We start from the raw sequence: 18,643 nt of genomic DNA, 5'->3' as shown, positions 1-18,643 counted from the left end.
CCTATTTATGACGTCTGTAATGCCAAGATGATGGACAAGCCAGGCGTGGTGGCGCACACCTTTAATCCCAGCACTCGAGAGGCAGAGGCAGGTGGATCGCTGTGACTTCAAGGCCAGCCTGGTCTACAAAGTTGCACAACCAAGGCTACAGATAGAAACTCTGTCTGGAAAAACCAAAACAAGAAGAAAAAAAATGGACAGAGGAATTAGCAGCCACAGAACTTTCATTTTCCAAAGCAGGTATTTGAGAGAAATTAATGGAATATAAATAGTTCTGCTGTTTTGATTCCCCCTATTCCTTGTGTAGTTTAGATGGAGGAGTAATTCTGCCATCCTGATTTTTAGGTGGAAGTGTCAGACACTGATCCTTCAGACTCAGATTGCAAATGTAAGATGTGTTACAACCAAGACATTTGCATAGAGGGGGCATCTCCAACCATAGTATTTCCCAAATAAAGGAGAATCGGACTAAAAGTGATGGGGAAGCCCGATATGATCATTTTAAGTCGATCCGCTGCCTTTGCGCACTGGACCATTTTCTGTGTTGTTTTGACCTCTGTCCTGGGGACCACATCTTCAGGGCTTTGCACATGCATCATCCCACTAAGCAACGGCTTTCCCTTAGCCACCTTCTGTCTTGATCACCACCTTCGTTTCCCCAGGATGACCTTTTCTTTCACTGTTCACGACTTGGGATACACTTTATTTTTCTTTTGGAACCTTGTTTTGATTTTACTTTATATGTGAGTGCTCTGTCCGCATGCACACCTGCAGGCCAGAAGAGGGCACTAGATCACATATAGATGTCGGTGAGCCAGCTTGTGGTTGCTGGGAATTGGACTCAGGACCTCTGGAAAAGCAGCCAATACTTTTAACCTCTGAGCCACCTCTCCAGGCCCCCTTTTGAAACCTTGTACACGTCACACCGTCATTTGACAAATACTTTCTGAGACCAGCTGTATTGTGCTGGGACTCAACACAAATCTCTTTTAGCTTGATTTGTGGCTCTGCTAGGATCTGTTGTTTTGGGAAAGCCGCGCATGTTCGAGTCCCAGTCACCTCGTAGCCCTGAACGACCTGGAGACAATGGCTCCATTCTCCAGACCAACCCTATCCAAACTCCCAAGTGGAGGTTTCCGGAAGAGGAAACAAGGTCAAAAGTAGTATTTCCAGAATGTTCTCTCTAAAATCCAATTCTACCCACCCAGAACAAACTGCTGAAGACATCTTTACGTGGATGGCCGACTTTGTTGTGTTTTGCCAAAATTCGGATTATAACCCAGTGAGAAGAAAAATTTTTTTATCTCGGGGACTAGGATTAAAAAAAAAAAAAAAACAGTAGGGAAGGACAACAGCAAAGCCCTGCGGCATCGCTGGTTGCCATGACAAGCAAACACAAACCAGCCAATCAGCGTGCAGAAAGGCCTCCGGGCCTTAGCCAATGGGGAGCGCGCGCCGCGAGGGCGGCCACCCAATGGGGCGTGAACGGTGCGGTATTTGAATCGCGACCCGGGCCGTGGGCGGGGAGTGGCGAGGCCCTGAGACGCCCAACGGTGCAGGGGACCCCGGTGGCTGCGCCTCGTCGGCTCTTCCCAGGGCGGCCCTCATGGCGCTGCTCCGACGCCCGACGGTGAGTGCGCCCGGGCTACGCTGCCCTGCTGTGCCCGGGGGCCGCGGGCGGGGCCGGGCCTTGGGTGGGGGGGCATTGCTCTCTCCGCTGGGGATGAGGACCGGGAGGAACCGGGAAGCCAGGCCGGTGTCGTTTCCACTTAGGTTGAGCTGCCCATTCGCGTCTGCGCACTGACTGCCTTCCTGGCCAAGTTCACTAAAGTGTGGGTTTGTCCTCTTAGCAAAACAAAACAAAAATAACAAGGACGAAACTCTACCCAGGTGTAATAGGAAAAGTCCAAAACTTGGACCCTAGGATTGCAGACAGTTCTGGGTGGGGTGGATTCGGGCGGGGGGGCTCAAAATTCATTTAATTATCTTTTTGACAATGAAAGTATGACTGATTTTTAGGCTTGAACTGTACCTGGGCCTGCTTTTCCTTTGTTGAAAAGAGGACGGGCCCTGACACAGCTGGCTGCCGTTGTCCTGGCTAGTTAAAAGCCGCGGGATTTTAAGCGTAGTCCTCTTAACGAGGCTTCCGCTTACAAGACACTGAACTTTCTTTTCTCTTTCTTTCTTTTCTGGTTTCTCAAGACTGGGTTTCTCTGTGTTTCCTTGGCTGTCCTGTAGTCATTCTGTAGACCAGGTTGGCCTCGAACTCAGATCCGCCTGTCTGCCTCTGGAGTGCTGGGATTAACGGTGTGCGCCACCGGCCGCGACACTTAACTTTCAAACACATTTTTGAAATTAGCAGTGGGGTGTTAGCAATAAAGTCTGAGCAGCTTCGCTATTGGGATCAGAGTCCTAAACAACGTTGAACATACCGTCAGGGTTCATGACCTGCCACCGGCAAGTAACTCTTGTCTAATTTGTCCTTTCCAGTTATTTAATAATTAAACTTTCTATTGGGATCACAGTTTTATCTGGTCTATCCTGATAGGTCAGCTTTTTAAAAAGTTCCCATTAGGAGGTGGGGTTTTTTTGTTTGTTTTTGTTTTGTTTTGTTTTTTTAGGATTATAGACTCCTTAACTCTAAGCAAGTGAAGTGTTTTTCTTGTAAATATTTATTACTTTACCACAGTGTGAACTTTGGGTATGAATAGCAAGTCTTATTTCTTACCTATCTTTTAGATAGACAACTAAGGTCAACTGACAGTAATTTTTTTTCCCCTTTTCATCCAAATATAACTCTCCTAATATTTGAGAGGTAAAGTTCTCTTACCGATCTGCTGCCATTGTAAAAGGCTGTGTTTCTGAAGGTCCATCTCTGTAGGTGCCGTTTCCGGTTCTTTGGCTGGCATTATAATCCAAGCTGGCGTTAAGTCTGTGGTGAGGGGTGTTAAACAACCGGGCCTATGATTAACTATTAGTATCAAAGCTCGTTATCATTACAGATAAACTCTGTGAAGGGAGGTTTCTAACTAAATGACTTCACCTACAAGGATCACGTAACAAGATACACTGGCTATTTATGAGAAACAATCATTTAGGTGTGAATGTTTGACGCCTCTTAAAAACTGCTTGAATGCCTGTAACCCTAGCACTTGGGAGGCAGAGGCAGGTGGATCTCTGTGAGTTCGAGGCCAGCCTGGTCTACTGAGTATGTCTAGGACAGCCAAGGCTACACAGAGAAACCTTGTCTAAAAAAAAAAAAAAAACCAAACAACAACAACAAAAACCCAAAAAAGAAAAAACAAAACAAAACAAAAAGCAAGAACTGCTTGAAATACAAAACAATTTATAAAATCAGTAGGTAAGGTAGGTGAGTGCTAATTGAGGGTGATATTTCAAATAGCATTTTTAGATTTCCTAAAATGTACTTTTTTAACCTTTTAAAATAATTAAGCTTAAAGAAGTACACCTTTACTCCGAACACTCAGGAGGCAGAGATAGGCGAATCTCTGAGTTTGCAGTCAGGCTGGTCTACAGAATGAGTTCCACAGAGAAACCCTGTCTAAAAAAAACAAAACAAAACAAATGAAGCTTTTGTTGTGCATAAATAAAGCGCACCATGTGTGTGCAGTGCTCTCATGGGCCAGAAGAGGAAGTCAGATCCCCTGGACCTGGAGTTGGCTGTAGGCTGCTGTGAGGGGCCTGGGAATTGAACCGCCATCCACAGCAGGAGCAGCCAGTGCTCTGAGCTGCTGAGAGCCATCTCCAGCCTCACCTTCCCCTTCTCAGTAGACTTGCGCGTAGTCATCTTTCTTAGAGCAGTTCTGAATTGGAGCATCTAACGTTAGGTAGGCAGGCATTTTTCATTTTCCCTGTGTTTAATGGCTTTCTCTTTTGTTTTGCTTGTTGTCGCTTGTGGTGTTTTGTTTTGTTTTAAGGTGTCCAGTGATTTGAAGACTATTGACACAGGAGTTAATCCTAAAGCTAAGAGCCATGTGACTATTCGGCGAGCAGTTTTAGAAGAAATTGGAAATAAAGTTAGAACCAGAGCCACCCAAGTGGCCAAGGTAACAAGGCCAGGTGACTTGTGGAGAGCCACGCTGCACGGGGCCCCACTGGTCGTCTTGCCCCTCACTCTTCTTTTCCCTCATAGAAACCTCAGAGCACCAAAGCACCAGTTCAGCTCGCCAAAGTGACAAATGTCAGCAAACAGCCGAAACCTACAGCTTCTGTGAAGCCAGTACAGATGGAGACGCTGGCTCCAAAGGTAGGAGGCCCCGGGAGGGCAGTGTGCATGGAACGCCTTTAATTTTACGTATATGCGCACTTTGCCTGCATATATGTCTGTGCACCTTGGTTGAGTCTGGTGCCCTCAGCGCAAAAAAGTAACATCATATCCCTTGTAACTAAAGATACAGATGGTTGTGAGCTGCTGTGTGGGTGCTAGGGACAAGCCTGGGTTCTCTGGAAGAGATGCCAGGGCTCTTAACCACTGAGTCATCTCTCCAGCCCCCGACTTCATGGGTTTCGTTAAAATAATACACAGTAGGAATGACCCTCCTTACAACTGGAAGTCCACTGTTCTGAGTCTAAAACTCACGTAAAAAATAAGGAAATACCTCAATACTACATTGATTAATGGTGGCCTCTGTGACCGAGCTCACCTGATGTAAGAGTCCGAAGGGACTTGGTGGCTTACCTGTCTTCTAAGTAAGTGTGTGCTTGCTCTCTTACACACTATGAGATGACATTGTCTGGGAGCCAAGATAGAGCAAGAAGCACTCACTTACTTCGTGCGTGCGCGCACGCGCGCACTCGCGCACATTTGGGAGTCAAAGGACAACTTTCTAGAGTTGCTGTTCTCCTTCCTCATGTGGTCCCAGGGTTAAGGTGGCAGCAAGTGCCTTTATTCACCAGACCATCTGACAGAAGTGTTCTCTCCTCTTTCTCCCCCTCCCACCTCTCTTTCAGGGTCTTGTATTAGACTCAGGCTGACCTCAAACTTAGAGCAGTTTCCCTGCCTTGGCCTCCCGAGCACTGGAATTATAGGCATGTGTGGCTGCCATCCCTGGCCAATGAATATCTCATTTCATGACATCCTATGCACCCATAAATATGAATTTGTACAGCAACTAAAGATGTCAAACTCTCTAGAACTTTAAGTGGCAGAATCATTATTATAACACTTATATATTGTGTAAAACCAGATTTGCTTTTTTTTTTTTTAAAGCATGCACACTTGCTTTTTTTTTTTTAAAGATCTATTTATTTATTTATTATGTATACTGGGTTCTGCCTGCATGCACACCTGCAGGTCAGGAGAGGGCATCAGATCACATTACAGATGGCTGTGAGCCACCATGTGGGTGCTGGGAATTGAACTCAGGACCTCTGGAAGAGCAGGTGGCACTCTTAACCACTGAGCCATCTCTCCAGCCCCAGATTTGCTCTTAAAAGAATGGATTTGAATAAAATATTAATGGTAGTCTTATTTTTTTGAATATTGACTTCCGTTTAAAAATTTCAGGCTTGCTAGTAGTGTTGACGCACACTTTTAATAACCAGCACTCAGGGAGGCAGAGGCAGGCAGATCTCTGTGAGTTTGAGGCCAGGCTGGTCTACAGAGTGAGTTTCTGGACAGCCAGGGCTGCACAGAGAAACCCTGTCTCAAAATACAAAACAAAATAATAGTAATAGAAGAAAGCATTGTTTCTTCCTGTGACCTTCAATGCTCCCCTCTTTCTGATTTCCTTGACTCCATGGCTTTTTCCTCTGTTTTCTAACAAATTTGGGGCCACTCTGTTTCAGACAAATGTGGGCTAAGCTCTCAGTCCATGTGAAAACCACCGAGGGGCTAGAGAGATAGATACCTCCGCGGTTAAGGTGTCCCTCTTACAGGGGACTGGTGTTGGGTGGCTCACATAACTTCATCTTCAGGGGAGGGAGGAGGGTAGGAAACTGCAAGTGAAAGGAAAACAAGCACAGTGCTCTCAGTTTTTTAAATATAAGGAGTAAAATTCACAAGAAGTATCCATAAGGATCCATAAGGCGGGAAGCAGGTAACCAGAGTGCACAGAGACAAGCCTCCTGGTGTCAGGTGCTGCGTTCCTGAAGCTAGTCACCGTATAGGCTCTGCTCGCACCGCGGCCGTGCTGAGTGACCTCAGTGCTTGCTCACTGAGACAAGTTCATCTGTTCTTTCCCGCACTTTTCTACCCTGAGTCCAGTAGGTTGCTAAGCATGGCCGTCCTCCTGTAGTCTCAGCACTGAGGCTGAGGCAGTACGGTTGGAAGGACCAGGACAGCCTGGTGCTGCACAGCAAAACTCTGTGTCAGGAAAAGAACACTGAGCAAGTTAGCACTGTAGCCACCTGCAAACCTGAAGCTCACTGCGCTTGCGCCTTCTGCCTGCTGCTGGCTGGCTGGCTGCTGGCTAGACTCTGGAGCCTCACTCCCCACCAAGGCCTTCACCCCTCCAAATAAGAGGCCCCTGAGTTAAGGCAGATGGCACATCCTCAGCTTCTGACTGGACTTTTGGTCGTCCCTGACAACCGATAGGCTTCTTTCTTAGTCTGTTGTGAAGGGTTTTTTTGTTTTGGTTTGGTTTTTGGTTTTTCGAGACAGGGTTTCTCTGTGTAGCCTTGGCTGTCCTAGACTCACTTTGTAGACCAGGCTGGCCTTGAACTTGCAGTGATCCGCCTGCCTCTGCGTCCCGAGTGCTGGGTTTAAAGGTGTGCGCCACCACTGGTAAGTTCCTCCCTTTTGGTTTGCAGTGATTGCCGAGTTGGTGCTGGGTGGGCAGGAATCTAGAAAAACAAGTGACTTTAGCTCTGGGACCAAAGGACTTAGTTTCAGGAATTGTCGATATTCAACTAAAATGGAGAAGCAAAACCTGTGTGGTTTTGCTTTAATTTTTGTTATTTTGGACTCATGTTCTCCCTCTAGCCAAGGTTACCCTGAAACTCTATCGGTCAGGCTAGAGTCCAGCTGCAAGCCTCCCAGTGCTGAGCCTGCAGGCCTGAGTAGGCAGGCACGCCAGCTTTTACCCCTGCTGAGTCTCACCACCTGTGCTCTAGTTCTGTGTGGATTGCCTTAGTGTGTGTTCTTTATGGTCTAGAAGTCCTGTTGGGCACTTCGAAAAGGGCCACTTGCTCTTTTTCAAATATTGGTTTATTTATACTTCACTATAAATTATTTGTGTGAGCTGCATAACTTTTTAATTGTGTGAGTTTTAGAAATAACCACCCTATCAGCATAGGTAAAGTACAGGACTACATCCTTGCTAAGTCTTTGGGGTTTTTTGTTTGTTGGTTGGATTTTTTTGTTGTTTTGATTTTTCTGAGACAGGGTTTCTCTGTGTAGGCTTGGCTGTCCAGGACTCACTCTGTAGACCAGGCTGGCCTCGAACTCACAGAGATCCGCCTGCCTCTGCCTCCTGAGTGCTTGGATCACAGGCGTGTGCCACCACGCCCAGTTCTTGCCAGGTCTTTGTATCTTCCTGCTTTATGCAGACTGGAGCACACCCTTCTGCTTCCTGCTTTCCGTGGGCTTAATTTAGAAGGAAGCAGTAGGGTAGATAAAACACAACACAGGAGAGGTTGCTGCCAGCAATGCCGTCAATTCCAGTATCTCTGAGCCCAGTGGTTGCTCACATCCATCCCTGAGGTGCTACTGTGGGAGGCCTCATGTAAGTGTGAATGAAGCTAGCTGACTGTACCAGGAGACAGAAAACAGGCCCCATGCTGTGTCAGCACTGTAGGGTGCAGGTTATCTGCCCTCTAGCCGTGCACTAATAAAGTCTTCCACTTGCTGGCACAGGACCCTTTGCCTGCCCCTGAAGATGTCTCCATGAAGGAGGAGAGTCTCTGCCAAGCTTTCTCTGATGCTTTGCTCTGCAAGATTGAGGACATAGACAATGAGGACGGCGGGAGCCCTCAGCTCTGCAGTGACTATGTGAAGGACATCTACCAGTATCTCAGGCAGCTCGAGGTGGGCGGGCCCTGATGTCTGGGTTGCACGAGCAGTGTGGACTTAGCCGGGAGGAGGAGGAAATGATGTCTGAATTCCACCAACAGCTCCTGCAGTCCATCAACCCACACTTCCTGGATGGAAGGGATATAAATGGCCGTATGCGCGCAATCCTGGTGGACTGGCTGGTCCAGGTCCATTCCAAGTTCCGACTTCTGCAGGAAACTCTGTACATGTGTATCGCCGTCATGGACCGGTTCCTACAGGTGAGTGCAACAGGAGGAGGAGGAGCAGGAGAAGGAGCAGCAGCAGGAGGAGGAGCAGCAGGAGCAGGAGGAAGGAGAGGAGGAACAGGAGCAGGAGGAGAAGCAGGACCTGGAAGAGGAGGAGCAGGAGCAGCAGCAGGAGGAGGAGGAACAGGAGGAGAAGGAGGAGTAGGAGCAGCAGGAGGAGGAGGAGGAGGAGGAGCAGGAGCAGAAACAGGAAGAGGAGGAGCAGGAGCAGAAACAGGAAGAGGAGGAGCAGGAGCAGCAGCAGGAAGAGGAGGAGCAGGAGCAGGAGGAAGGGGAGGAGGAGCAGCAGCAGGAGGAGGAGCAGCAGGCAGTAGTACACTTTCCTCAAGTGCTTGAGACCAGAATCTTTTTTTTTTTTTTTTTTGTACATATACATTTTTTTAAACTTTTGTTTTTCTATAAATTTTTTAAACATTTAATTATTTATTTTATGTGTGTGACTGCTCTGTGTTCACACACACCAGAAGAGGGGATCAGAGTCCATTACAGATGGTTGTAAGCCCCCATGTGCTTGCTGGGACTTGAACTCAGGACCTCTGGAAGAGCAGTCTGTGCCATCTCTCTAGCCCTTGCTTTGTTTTTTAAGACAAGGTTTCTCTGTAACAGCCTTGGCTGTCCTACATACGTTGTAGACCAGGCTGACCTTTAACTACAGAGATCCACCTGCCTCTGCCTTCTGAGTGTGGGGACCACAGACATGGGCCACCACGCCTGGCTATATTTTTTTAAAATTTGATTTGATTTGCACATAGAAAATGGAAGTGTCTTGGGGATAGGCCCTGTGTCTAACCCTGAGGTCCCTGTAGGTGCACGTACACCTTGCACATGTTTCTTACACACTCATTCTCATATGCTTATGTTTTGACTGCAGCTTTCTCACATGGGTGTCATGGCAACAGTGTAACCGGTTAGGATTTCGGAGCATGTTGGGTTTAGGGCTTTAGCTTTTTGTTCAATGGGTCCTGATAGCTGCAGTCCTTTTCTAGGGAAAATACACCACCGTCCGGCACAGATGTGAGCCGCAGCCCACCGTGCCTCCCATGCTGTCGTTCTAGCCTGTCCACCCCGTCTTCAACATCTTTCCTCTTTGGCATCAGTATTTCCTTCTCTCAGAATGAGCTGAGCGAGAGCATCAGCTCACTAGTGGTTTCTAGTCAGCATGCCAATGGGTCACTATAGAAATGAGAGGATACCAAATTCTTCCAAAAGCAAAGAGCAGGGTGCTTGCGTGGGGTGGGCTGAGGCGCTATGGGAAGAGGGGCATGGAGTGGCTGACACACTAGAGTGCCTTTGAATGTTACCAGCTGTTGGGTGGGTAGAAGCGGCATCAGGTGTATTCTTTCACCTCCCTGCGGTGCTGGTGGAGCCCCCAAGGCAAGCCACTCTTCCACTGAGCTCCACCCAGCCCTGAGACGCCAGACAACGAAGAGCGAGCATGTTGTCCATAGCAGCAGCCTTGCACACGAGGACTGAGTTAAGTCAATGCTCAGGGACTGTGGTGACAGTTACCACTTACATCAGTGGCTGGGAGATAACTCCAGATCCTGGCGTTATACTCACTGGGCAGGAAAATGCAGCAAAATTTTATGTAGACCTCAGTAATGAAAGCAGAAGCAAGAAAAGCAAACTTCTAGTTAAAAACAAAAACTTTAGAACAACCCACGCGTTTACTTATATATGTTTGGGCATGGGTGTTCCATAGCACACGGGTGCAGGGCGGTGGTTCGCACCTCTGCTGTGTGGGTTCCTGGGACTGACCTTGGGTCATCAGGCTTGGCAGCATACTCCTTTACCCACTGAGATGTGTCTCTGCCCTACCTCACCTGTTGTTTTAAGAAGTTTACATTTGGGCTGGAGAGATGGTTCAGAGGTTAAGAGCAGTGGCTGCTCTTCCAAAGGTCTTGAGTTCAATTCCCAGCAACCACATAGTGGCTCACAACCACCTGTAATGAGACCTGGTGCCCTCTTCTGGCGTGCAGGCACACATGTGGGCAGAAATAATAAATACATAAATCTTTTTCTTAAAAAAAAGTAGTCGTTTCCTCTAGGTTAGAGGACAGCTTTGGGGAGTTGGGGGCTCACTTTGTGGACTCAGAGCTTGAGCTCAGGACCAGGGCTGGCCGCCATCCAGACTTTGCTGCTGAGCCGTCTCACCAACCCTGTTTTAGGAAGGTTAAAGCAGACTTTTTTCCTTTTGGTTTTTCAGGACAGGGTCTCTCTGTGTAGCCTTGGCTGTCCTGGACTGGACTTCTTTGTAGACCAGGCTGGCCTCGAACTCACAAAGATCCACCTGCCTCTGCCTTCCGAGTGCTGGGATTAACGGCTTGTGACTCTTAAACACTGTGGTGCACTGAGGTCCCTCCCCAACTCTGAAGCATTGATGAGATTTTGTGTGTGTGTTGTTAGTGTTAATTGAGAAGAGGTTCTTCACGGTGGTTGGCGGGTATACTTTGAGCAGGGATTATTTCAGCTTGTCATTTAGTTCTTTTTGTGATGACTTACCTCTGTAGAGAGCATTCCGAGTACAGGCCAAGGCTGCTGTGGACACTTGGGACCGATACCTAAGTCTCTGGTGTCAAGTCACCTGTTGTAAAAATTACCCTTTGAGGGTTTGGGGGAGGGCCCATGAGACAGTGTATACTGGAGTCTTATCACTGTGCTCAGCGTAGTCACTACAGTAACAATGGTGAGCCCTGACGGCTCAGGTCTCCTGGGTCCACCCTGGCCAGTGGTGACTGGCTCTGTTGTTTTCAATTAGGCTCAGCCGGTCTGCCGGAAGAAGCTGCAGCTGGTTGGGATCACAGCTCTGCTCTTGGCTTCCAAATATGAGGAGATGTTTTCTCCAAATATCGAAGACTTTGTTTATATCACAGACAATGCTTACACTAGTTCCCAAATCCGAGAAATGGAGACTCTGATTTTGAAAGAGCTGAAATTCGAGTTGGGCCGGCCTTTGCCACTCCACTTCCTAAGGCGAGCCTCAAAAGCCGGAGAGGTGAGTGCCAACCACCGTCTCTGTGGGGAGGTTGACTTGTGCTCAGTCTCAACCCAAAACATAAGACAGTGGTTCTCAACCTGTGGGTCACAACCCCTTTGGGGTTCAAACAACCCCTTCACAGAGGTCACTTAAGACCACTTGCATATCAGATATTTGCATTATGGTTCATAACAGAAACAAGATTACACTTATAAAGTAGCAATGAAAATACTTTATGGGGCCAGGCGTGGTGGCGCACGCCTATAATCCCAGCACTCGGGAGGCAGAGGCAGGTGGATCTCTGAGTTCAAGGCCAGCCTGGTCTACAAAGCGCCTCCAGGACAGCCAAGGCTACACAGAGAAACCCTATCTCAAAAAAACAAAAAAAAAAAAAAGAAAAAAACTTATGGTTGGGGTCCCCACAACATGAGGAGCTGTACTAAAGGGCCCCAGCATCAGGAAGGCTGAGGACCACTGCTCTAAGAGAAAGCTGCTTTAGAGAGGTGTTGGTACTCACCATTGTGTTCCTGAGACGGCGGGGGTGACGTGGGCCGAGTTCCTAGGCCGCCTCCGCTTCCGTCAGACGCTCACGGCGCTGCTCTCTCCTAGGTTGACGTGGAACAGCACACGTTAGCCAAGTATCTGATGGAGCTGACGCTCGTGGACTATGACATGGTGCATTATCACCCTTCACAGGTTGCAGCCGCCGCTTCCTGCCTGGCTCAGAAGGTGCTGGGCCAAGGGAAATGGGTGAGTGGAAGGAAGGCGGCTGCCCTCGGGGTCCTGTGGCACGCATGCACTGAGCCACCCCTCAGCCCACACAGCCGCTTATCAACCCTGAATGTGCGTGCCTGGGCCCTCAAGCTTAGACTAGCACTGCCAACCTGCTACGAGGCAGAGTCCACCGGGGAGAGGGTAGGTACTCTGTGTATGTGTCCTGCTCTGTCCCATCTTCCAGCAAGGGGTGGAAGTATGCTTGTTGCGCCCTCCAAACCTGTGCAACTTTCAACCCTGCCATGAGCACGTGTTAGGCTAGAACTAGGAGCCTCTTGCCGCTCTTAAGCTAGCCCTGTCACAGGGACAGAGCCGTGCCATATGTGCTGGGAAGCAGTTAGGCTGGACTGAGTTTCACAAGGTAAGAATCTACCTACTGCTTTATATTTTTATTTTAGTGATCCTGGGGACTGAACCCCGGCCCTCGTACACGCTAGGCATGTGCTTTGTCACGGCTCTGTCACGGCTGTCCGTTATTTCTGTGATACAGGGCTTCACTGAGATGCCCTGTCGGGCCTTGAGTCCAGCTCCCCCACAGCTCTTAGCAGATGTGCTCTCCTGAAGGGAAGGCGGCATTCCCTCATGTCTCCTGCTTGTCTTTCAGAATTTAAAGCAGCAGTATTACACAGGGTACATGGAGAGTGAGGTCCTGGAAGTCATGCAGCACATGGCCAAGAATGTGGTGAAAGTCAACGAGAGCCTCACCAAGTTCATCGTGAGTGCTGAGCTCGGGAGCACCTGGCTCTGGGCTGTGGGCTGTGGGCTGTGGGCTGTGGGCTGTGGCAGGGTTTTGCTAGCAGGCACGCTGTGTCTAAGGAGTGCACTGTACTGATTGGTTAGCATGGCCTAGCTAAGGTCCGCCAGCCCATGGTTTCCCATGCTCACAGCTCAGCAGGCAGGGAAGGCTGTTCCCCTACGATAGCCTCACGCTTCCGTGGATGTTCCTCAGCCTCTGCGAGGTCCTAGTAGACAAACATGGAGAAGGGAGAGACCTGTGAGGGGAAAGCTTGGGGTGCCCTGCACCTGTGGGACCAAGTATCAGACTACCCTGAGGGTCAGTGACAGAGGACAAAGCATTTGTGTCCTCACCACATGATCTGCTTGCGAACACGTACTTTTGATGTGACTCTGACCTGTGGAGGCACGGTGGCTGGGATTTGAACTAGTTGCCACACAGTTTTATTGCCACATGTATGTGGGTGTTTTGCATGCATCTCACATATGTGCCAGGTGCCTGTACAGGCAGAAGACAGTGCAAGTCCCTAGGCCTGGAGTTATACAGGGTTGTAGGTTCTGGGAATTAAACTCAGGAGCTGCCAGTGCTCTTAGCCACAGAGCCATGTCTCCAGCCCCTTATTTCCAGTTTGTGCTGCCCTTCCCAGTAGCACTTACCAATGAGAGAGCTCCTAAGAGGCCTTGTTTTTCAGATTTTTAAAAAGGATTTATTATGTATACAGTGCTCTGCCTATACCTGCAGGCCAGAAGACGGCACCAGATCTGATTATAGATGGTTGTGAGCCATCATGTGGTTGCTGGGAATTAAACTCAGGACCTTTGGAACAGTAGCCCTAACCCTCTGAGCCATCTTTCCAGCCCATTTCTCAGATCTTGAGAACTATTTCCCCAGCTGTCTAGTGACCAGCAGGGTTGGAGGACAAGCCTGGTGCGGGTGTTCTGGGGAGAGAGGGCAGTCCCAGCCAGCCTTCACACTTGTGGGATAGACTAGGGGTGCCGGGAGGCCCTGAAACGCACGTAACCACTGCTGACGTCTGCAGGCTGTCAAGAACAAGTACGCCAGCAGCAGACTCCTGAAGATCAGCACGATCCCTCAGCTGAACTCCAGAACCATCAAAGACCTGGCCTCGCCGCTGCTGGGCAGGCCCTAGGCAGCCACGTCCCTCCTGCACACCTCGGGATTGTACATACCCTACCTTCACAAAATCTCTTCTCAGACTAATTTTCTAATTGTGTATTGAGGAAAAATAAAGCTATTGATTTTCTTAAGGTGTCCTCTGTGTATGTGTATAGTCCACACTGAAGAACTGCAGAGTGACCTGCTGTAACCGTGCGTGGCCCCGGAGCGGGGATAAGCAGCAGCTAGAGCTCTATCCAGATGAACCGTGGCTGCTGGCATGGGGATTAACAAGCAGTCATGAGTGGGTGGGTGGCAGTGAGTACCCAGGATCGAGCCAATAGAAGTATCTGCTTTTACCTAACCCGAGACAGTCCCTGGACATGCTTTAACCTTGGCCTTGAGGTCATGTGAGACTCCGCAGATTACATGGTCACTTGAGGTGACCAACTGCTTTTACAAGCAGCTGCTTGTCTATCTGTAAGTGGCAGGAAACAGCCCCAAAGTCTTCATACCCTCGTCTTTAGGCTAACGAGAACTATAGATATAGGCAGGTCATGTCCCCAGAAATATTGGGGCCATGCCTCCTGACAAAAGAAAGCTTTTGTTTGGGTATCCAAGGGTCTAGTTCTGACTAGTGTTTGAGAGGGCAGCTGAGTGGTGACTTGAGAGGAATCTTGGAGTCTGAGGTGCCGTGGTCAGGGATCTCCCTGCTTTACTCTCTACCTGGATGTGCACGTCCAGCCTGTCAACAGCGAGAAGAGGGAGCAGCTAGTACTGTCTGGGCTATCCCAGGGAGAGGCTGCATACTGCTCAGGCCCCTTCCAGCTCCCTTCTCCTTTAGTCTGCCTTTGGGCCACATTGCCATCTTGTCTCTGGCCATAGGGACTCAGGGCCAGGTCCCCTATAGCTCCATTTGTTCGTGGCTGCCAGTCCTAAAAACACTTGATTTGGGCTGGAGAGATGGCTCAGAGGTTAAGAGCACTGTCTGCTCTTCTAAAGGCCGTGAGTTCAATTCCCAGCAACGACACGGTGGTTCACAGCCATCTACAATGAGATCTGGTGCCCTCTTCTGGCCTGCAGGAGTACATGAGGGCAGAATACTCTATATAATAATAATATTAAAAAAGAAACAAAACAAACAAACCACTTGATTTGCCCTAAGAACCACTTTCTTGTGAGCCACACCAGCCCCACAAGGTGCCAGAAGCCCCATTTACCAAGCTCACTGAACACATGTAATGCGATGGCCACTGCTCTGGTAGTCTCACATGACCTCAAGCCCAAGGTTAAAGCATGTCCAGTTGCCTGGTGGCGGTGGCGCACGCCTTTAATCCCAGCACTTGGGAGGCAGAGGCACGCAGATCACTGTGAGTTCTAGGCCAGACTGGTCTACCAAGTGAGTCCAGGACAGCCAGGGTAACACAGAGAAACCCTGTCTTGAAAAAAACTGCACACACACAAAAGCATTTCCAGTGATCAGTTCACCCAAGTTCACAGGGCCGGATGGAGGTAGCCAGACTCAGAAAGACCCACCAGTGGTCTACTAGGGGAGAGCCTGGGGCTGTGATTCATCATGAATACCTTCTAAGACATTCAGAATTGGGGTTCTGCCTCATTCTGGGACCTGTCCACCTACCAATTCAGAAATTCTAGTGTTAGTTGCTTGTAGAAACCCCAGAGAGGCTATTCTAATGACCAGTCACAACTAGCATGCGGGGTTGGCCCCTCCTCACACTTGCCTCCGGTGCCCATCATATTCCTTTCTGGTCCTTGGATGAGCAGGCTGGAGCCTGTGGGAGAGCTTCACACCTTTGATGGGGCCCCGAGTCTAGTGTCACCCAACTAGTCTTATCCACCTTCTTTGTTACATTTCGCTGTACAACGATGAGGCCAAGGCTTCAAGATCATGCAGGTGGCACCTGGAACATAGGAAGCAGTCCCAGAGAGGGCGGACCCTCAGCAGGGAGAGGTCTAAGGTCATCCCTGGTGTCAGGAATTCTGTTTGGGAGCAAAAGTGGTCATAGTCCCAAAGACAGAATACATCCAAAGACACTTCAAGACTAGGATAACAGTATCCTCCAAGCTCAGGAGACATGGGGACCAGGTGGAGGGCAGGCTAAGGGGGGTGGGCAGTATCTGACTTGGAAAACCACTATCAGTAACAATGAAAAGTGGATGCTACACACTTTTTAACTATGGGAAGCCAGAGCCAGGTGGTGGTGGCACATACCTTTAGTCCCAAGAGGCAGAGATAGGAAGATTTCTGAGTTCGAGGCCAGCTTGGTCTACAGATTGAGTTCCAGGACAGCCAGGGCTACACGGAGAAAACCTGTCTCAAACAAAACCCACAAGAACAGCCAGGTATGGTGGCACACGCTTTTAATCCCAGCACTCGGGAGGCAGAGGCAGGCGGATCTCTGTGAGTTCGAGGCCAGCCTGGTCTATAAAGGGAGTCCAGGACAGCCAAGGATACACAGAGAAACCCTGTCTCAGAAAAAAACAAAAACAAAAACCAGGGCTGGAGAGGTGGTTCAGCAGTTAAGAGCACACTGACTGCTCTTCCAGAGATCCTGAGTACAATTCCCAGCAACCACGTGGTGGCCCTCAGCCACCTGTAATGTGATCTAATGCCCTCTTCTGGCGGGCAGGCAGAGCACTGTACACATAATAAATAAATCTAAAAAAACAAAACAAAATAAACCCAAGAAACCAAACCAAACCAAACCAAACACAACAACAACAAAAACCAGTAACAAAAAAGCATGGGAAGCCAGAACCTCGAATGAGAACCACCCAGGTGCTCATAACAGATTGATTTGGGAGCCCCAACAACTGCTCCTTGTTCTCCTGACCCTACAGCAGTGAGTAATGTGCACCTCTGAAGACTGCCCTGAAAGTGTTTCCTATATAGAAAGCACCTGGCAGATGTGCCGCCCTTAGGAAACGTAGGACAGCAGCAGCCTCTCAAGCTCCACCCAGCAAGGGACTGGTCCACTGAACCCTCTGCCCATGCCAGGATCTGCTCACAGCCTTGGAGGCTTTGTGCCTTGTTGGTTTACTCACCAAGCAGTTAACCTACTCTGGTAGGGGTCGCTTTCTTATCCTCCTGCTTATACGCAGGCCAGGCTCATATGCAGAAAATACTGCGTGTTCCTTTTTCCCCTTCATTAATTAATTAATTTACATCCTGATTGAAGCTTCCTTCCCTCCCTCCACCTTCCCCTGCCTCCCTCCCCCCACCCCGTTCCTTCCTCCCTTTCTCCTCAGAAACTGGGAGGCCTCCCATGGATAGCAACCCACCTTGGCATATCAAGTTAAGGCACAGCTTTTCCTATTGAGGCTAAACAAAGCAGCCCAGTTAGGGGAAAGGGATCCAAAGGCAGAGTCAGAGACAGACCCCGCTCCTGCTGTTCAAGGACCCACATGGAAACCAAACTGCACATCTGCTACATGTGTGTAGGGGGCCTACATAGGGTCTGTCCCATGCACACTCTCTGGCTGGTGGTTCAGTTACTATGAGCCTCTATGGTTCCAGGTCAGTAGATTCTGTAAGTTTTCTTTTTTCTTTTCATTTTTTTGAGACAGCGTCTCTCTGTGTAGCATGGGCTGTCCTGGACTCACTTTGTAGACCAGGCTGTCCTCAAACTCACAGAGATCCTCCTGCCTCTGCCTCCTGAGTGCTGGGATTAAAGGCGTGCGCCACCACCACCCGGCCTATCTATAAATTTTCTTATGGTGTCCTTGATCTGTCTGGTTACTTCAATCCTTTGTCCTCCTCTTCCAAGGGGACAAGATTCCCTGAGCTCTACCTAGTGTTTGGCTGTGGGTCTCAGCATCTGCTCCATCAGCTGCTGGGTGGAGCCTCTCAGGGGACAGTTATGCTGGGCTCCTCTCTCAAGAATACCAGAGTATCATTAACAGTGTCAGGGGTGGGCTCTCTCTTATGGGACGAATCTCAAGTTGGACCAGTCATTGGTTGACCATTCCCTCGATTTCTGCTCCATCTTTATCCCTGTGCATCTTGTAGGCAGGGCAGGTTTTGGGTTGAGGGTTTTGTGAGTGGGCTATTGTCCTCCCATCCCTCCATTGGAGGCTTGCCTGGTTACAGGAGTTGGCCATTTCAGGTTCCATATCCCCTGCTGCTAGGAGGGAGGGGGTTGGATATAAAATTAACCTTAAAAAAAAAAAAAAATCAGTAGCCTTCCTGTATACAAATAATAAGTGGGCTAAGAAAGAAATGAGGAGGCTGGAGAGATGGCTCAGAGGTTAAGAGCACTGACTACTCTTTCAGAGGTCCCAGGTTCAATTCCCAGCAACCACATGGTGGCTCACAACCATCTATGATGTGATCTGATGCCCTCTTATGTAGGTGTGCATGCAGGCAGAGCATTGTATACATAATAATAAAGAAAGAAATCTAGCCGGGCGGTGGTGGCGCACGCCTTTAATCCCAGCACTCAGGAGGCAGAGGCAGGCAGATTGCTGTGAGCCCGAGGCCAGCCTGGTCTACAATGCGAGTCCAGAATAGCCAAGGCTACACAGAGAAACCCTGTCTAGAAAAAAAAAAAAAAAAAAAAAAAAGAAAAAAAAGAAAAAAAAATCTTAAATAAATAAATTAATTAATTAATCACAATAGCCACAAATAATATAAAACATCTTAGTGTAGCTCTAACCAAGCAAGTGAAAGCCCTGTATGACAAGAACTTCAACTCTTTGAGGAAAGGTCTTATCAGAAGATGGAAAGTAAGTCTCACCAAACGCAGTCTACACAGATTCAG

General features: G+C 48.9%; 1 protein-coding gene across 1 annotated transcript; it reads left to right on the top strand.

Moving 5' to 3' along the window:
* Positions 1–1,467: 1,467 nt before the first annotated feature.
* On the top strand, positions 1,468–13,937 carry Ccnb2 (cyclin B2). Its single transcript, XM_051156749.1, has 9 exons — positions 1,468–1,630; positions 3,939–4,067; positions 4,154–4,267; positions 7,817–7,987; positions 8,074–8,232; positions 11,018–11,254; positions 11,846–11,986; positions 12,615–12,725; positions 13,786–13,937. Exons 1-9 carry the CDS (start codon positions 1,607–1,609, stop codon positions 13,894–13,896), a joined length of 1,197 nt encoding a protein of 398 aa, XP_051012706.1. The 5' UTR covers positions 1,468–1,606; the 3' UTR covers positions 13,897–13,937.
* Positions 13,938–18,643: the final 4,706 nt, after the last annotated feature.

The sequence above is a fragment of the Acomys russatus genome, chromosome 14, assembly GCF_903995435.1.
Source record: "Acomys russatus chromosome 14, mAcoRus1.1, whole genome shotgun sequence".
Lineage (NCBI taxonomy): Eukaryota > Metazoa > Chordata > Mammalia > Rodentia > Muridae > Acomys > Acomys russatus.
The sequence above is the reverse complement of the archived record's forward strand: the minus strand, read 5'-3'. Positions and strand labels throughout refer to the sequence as shown.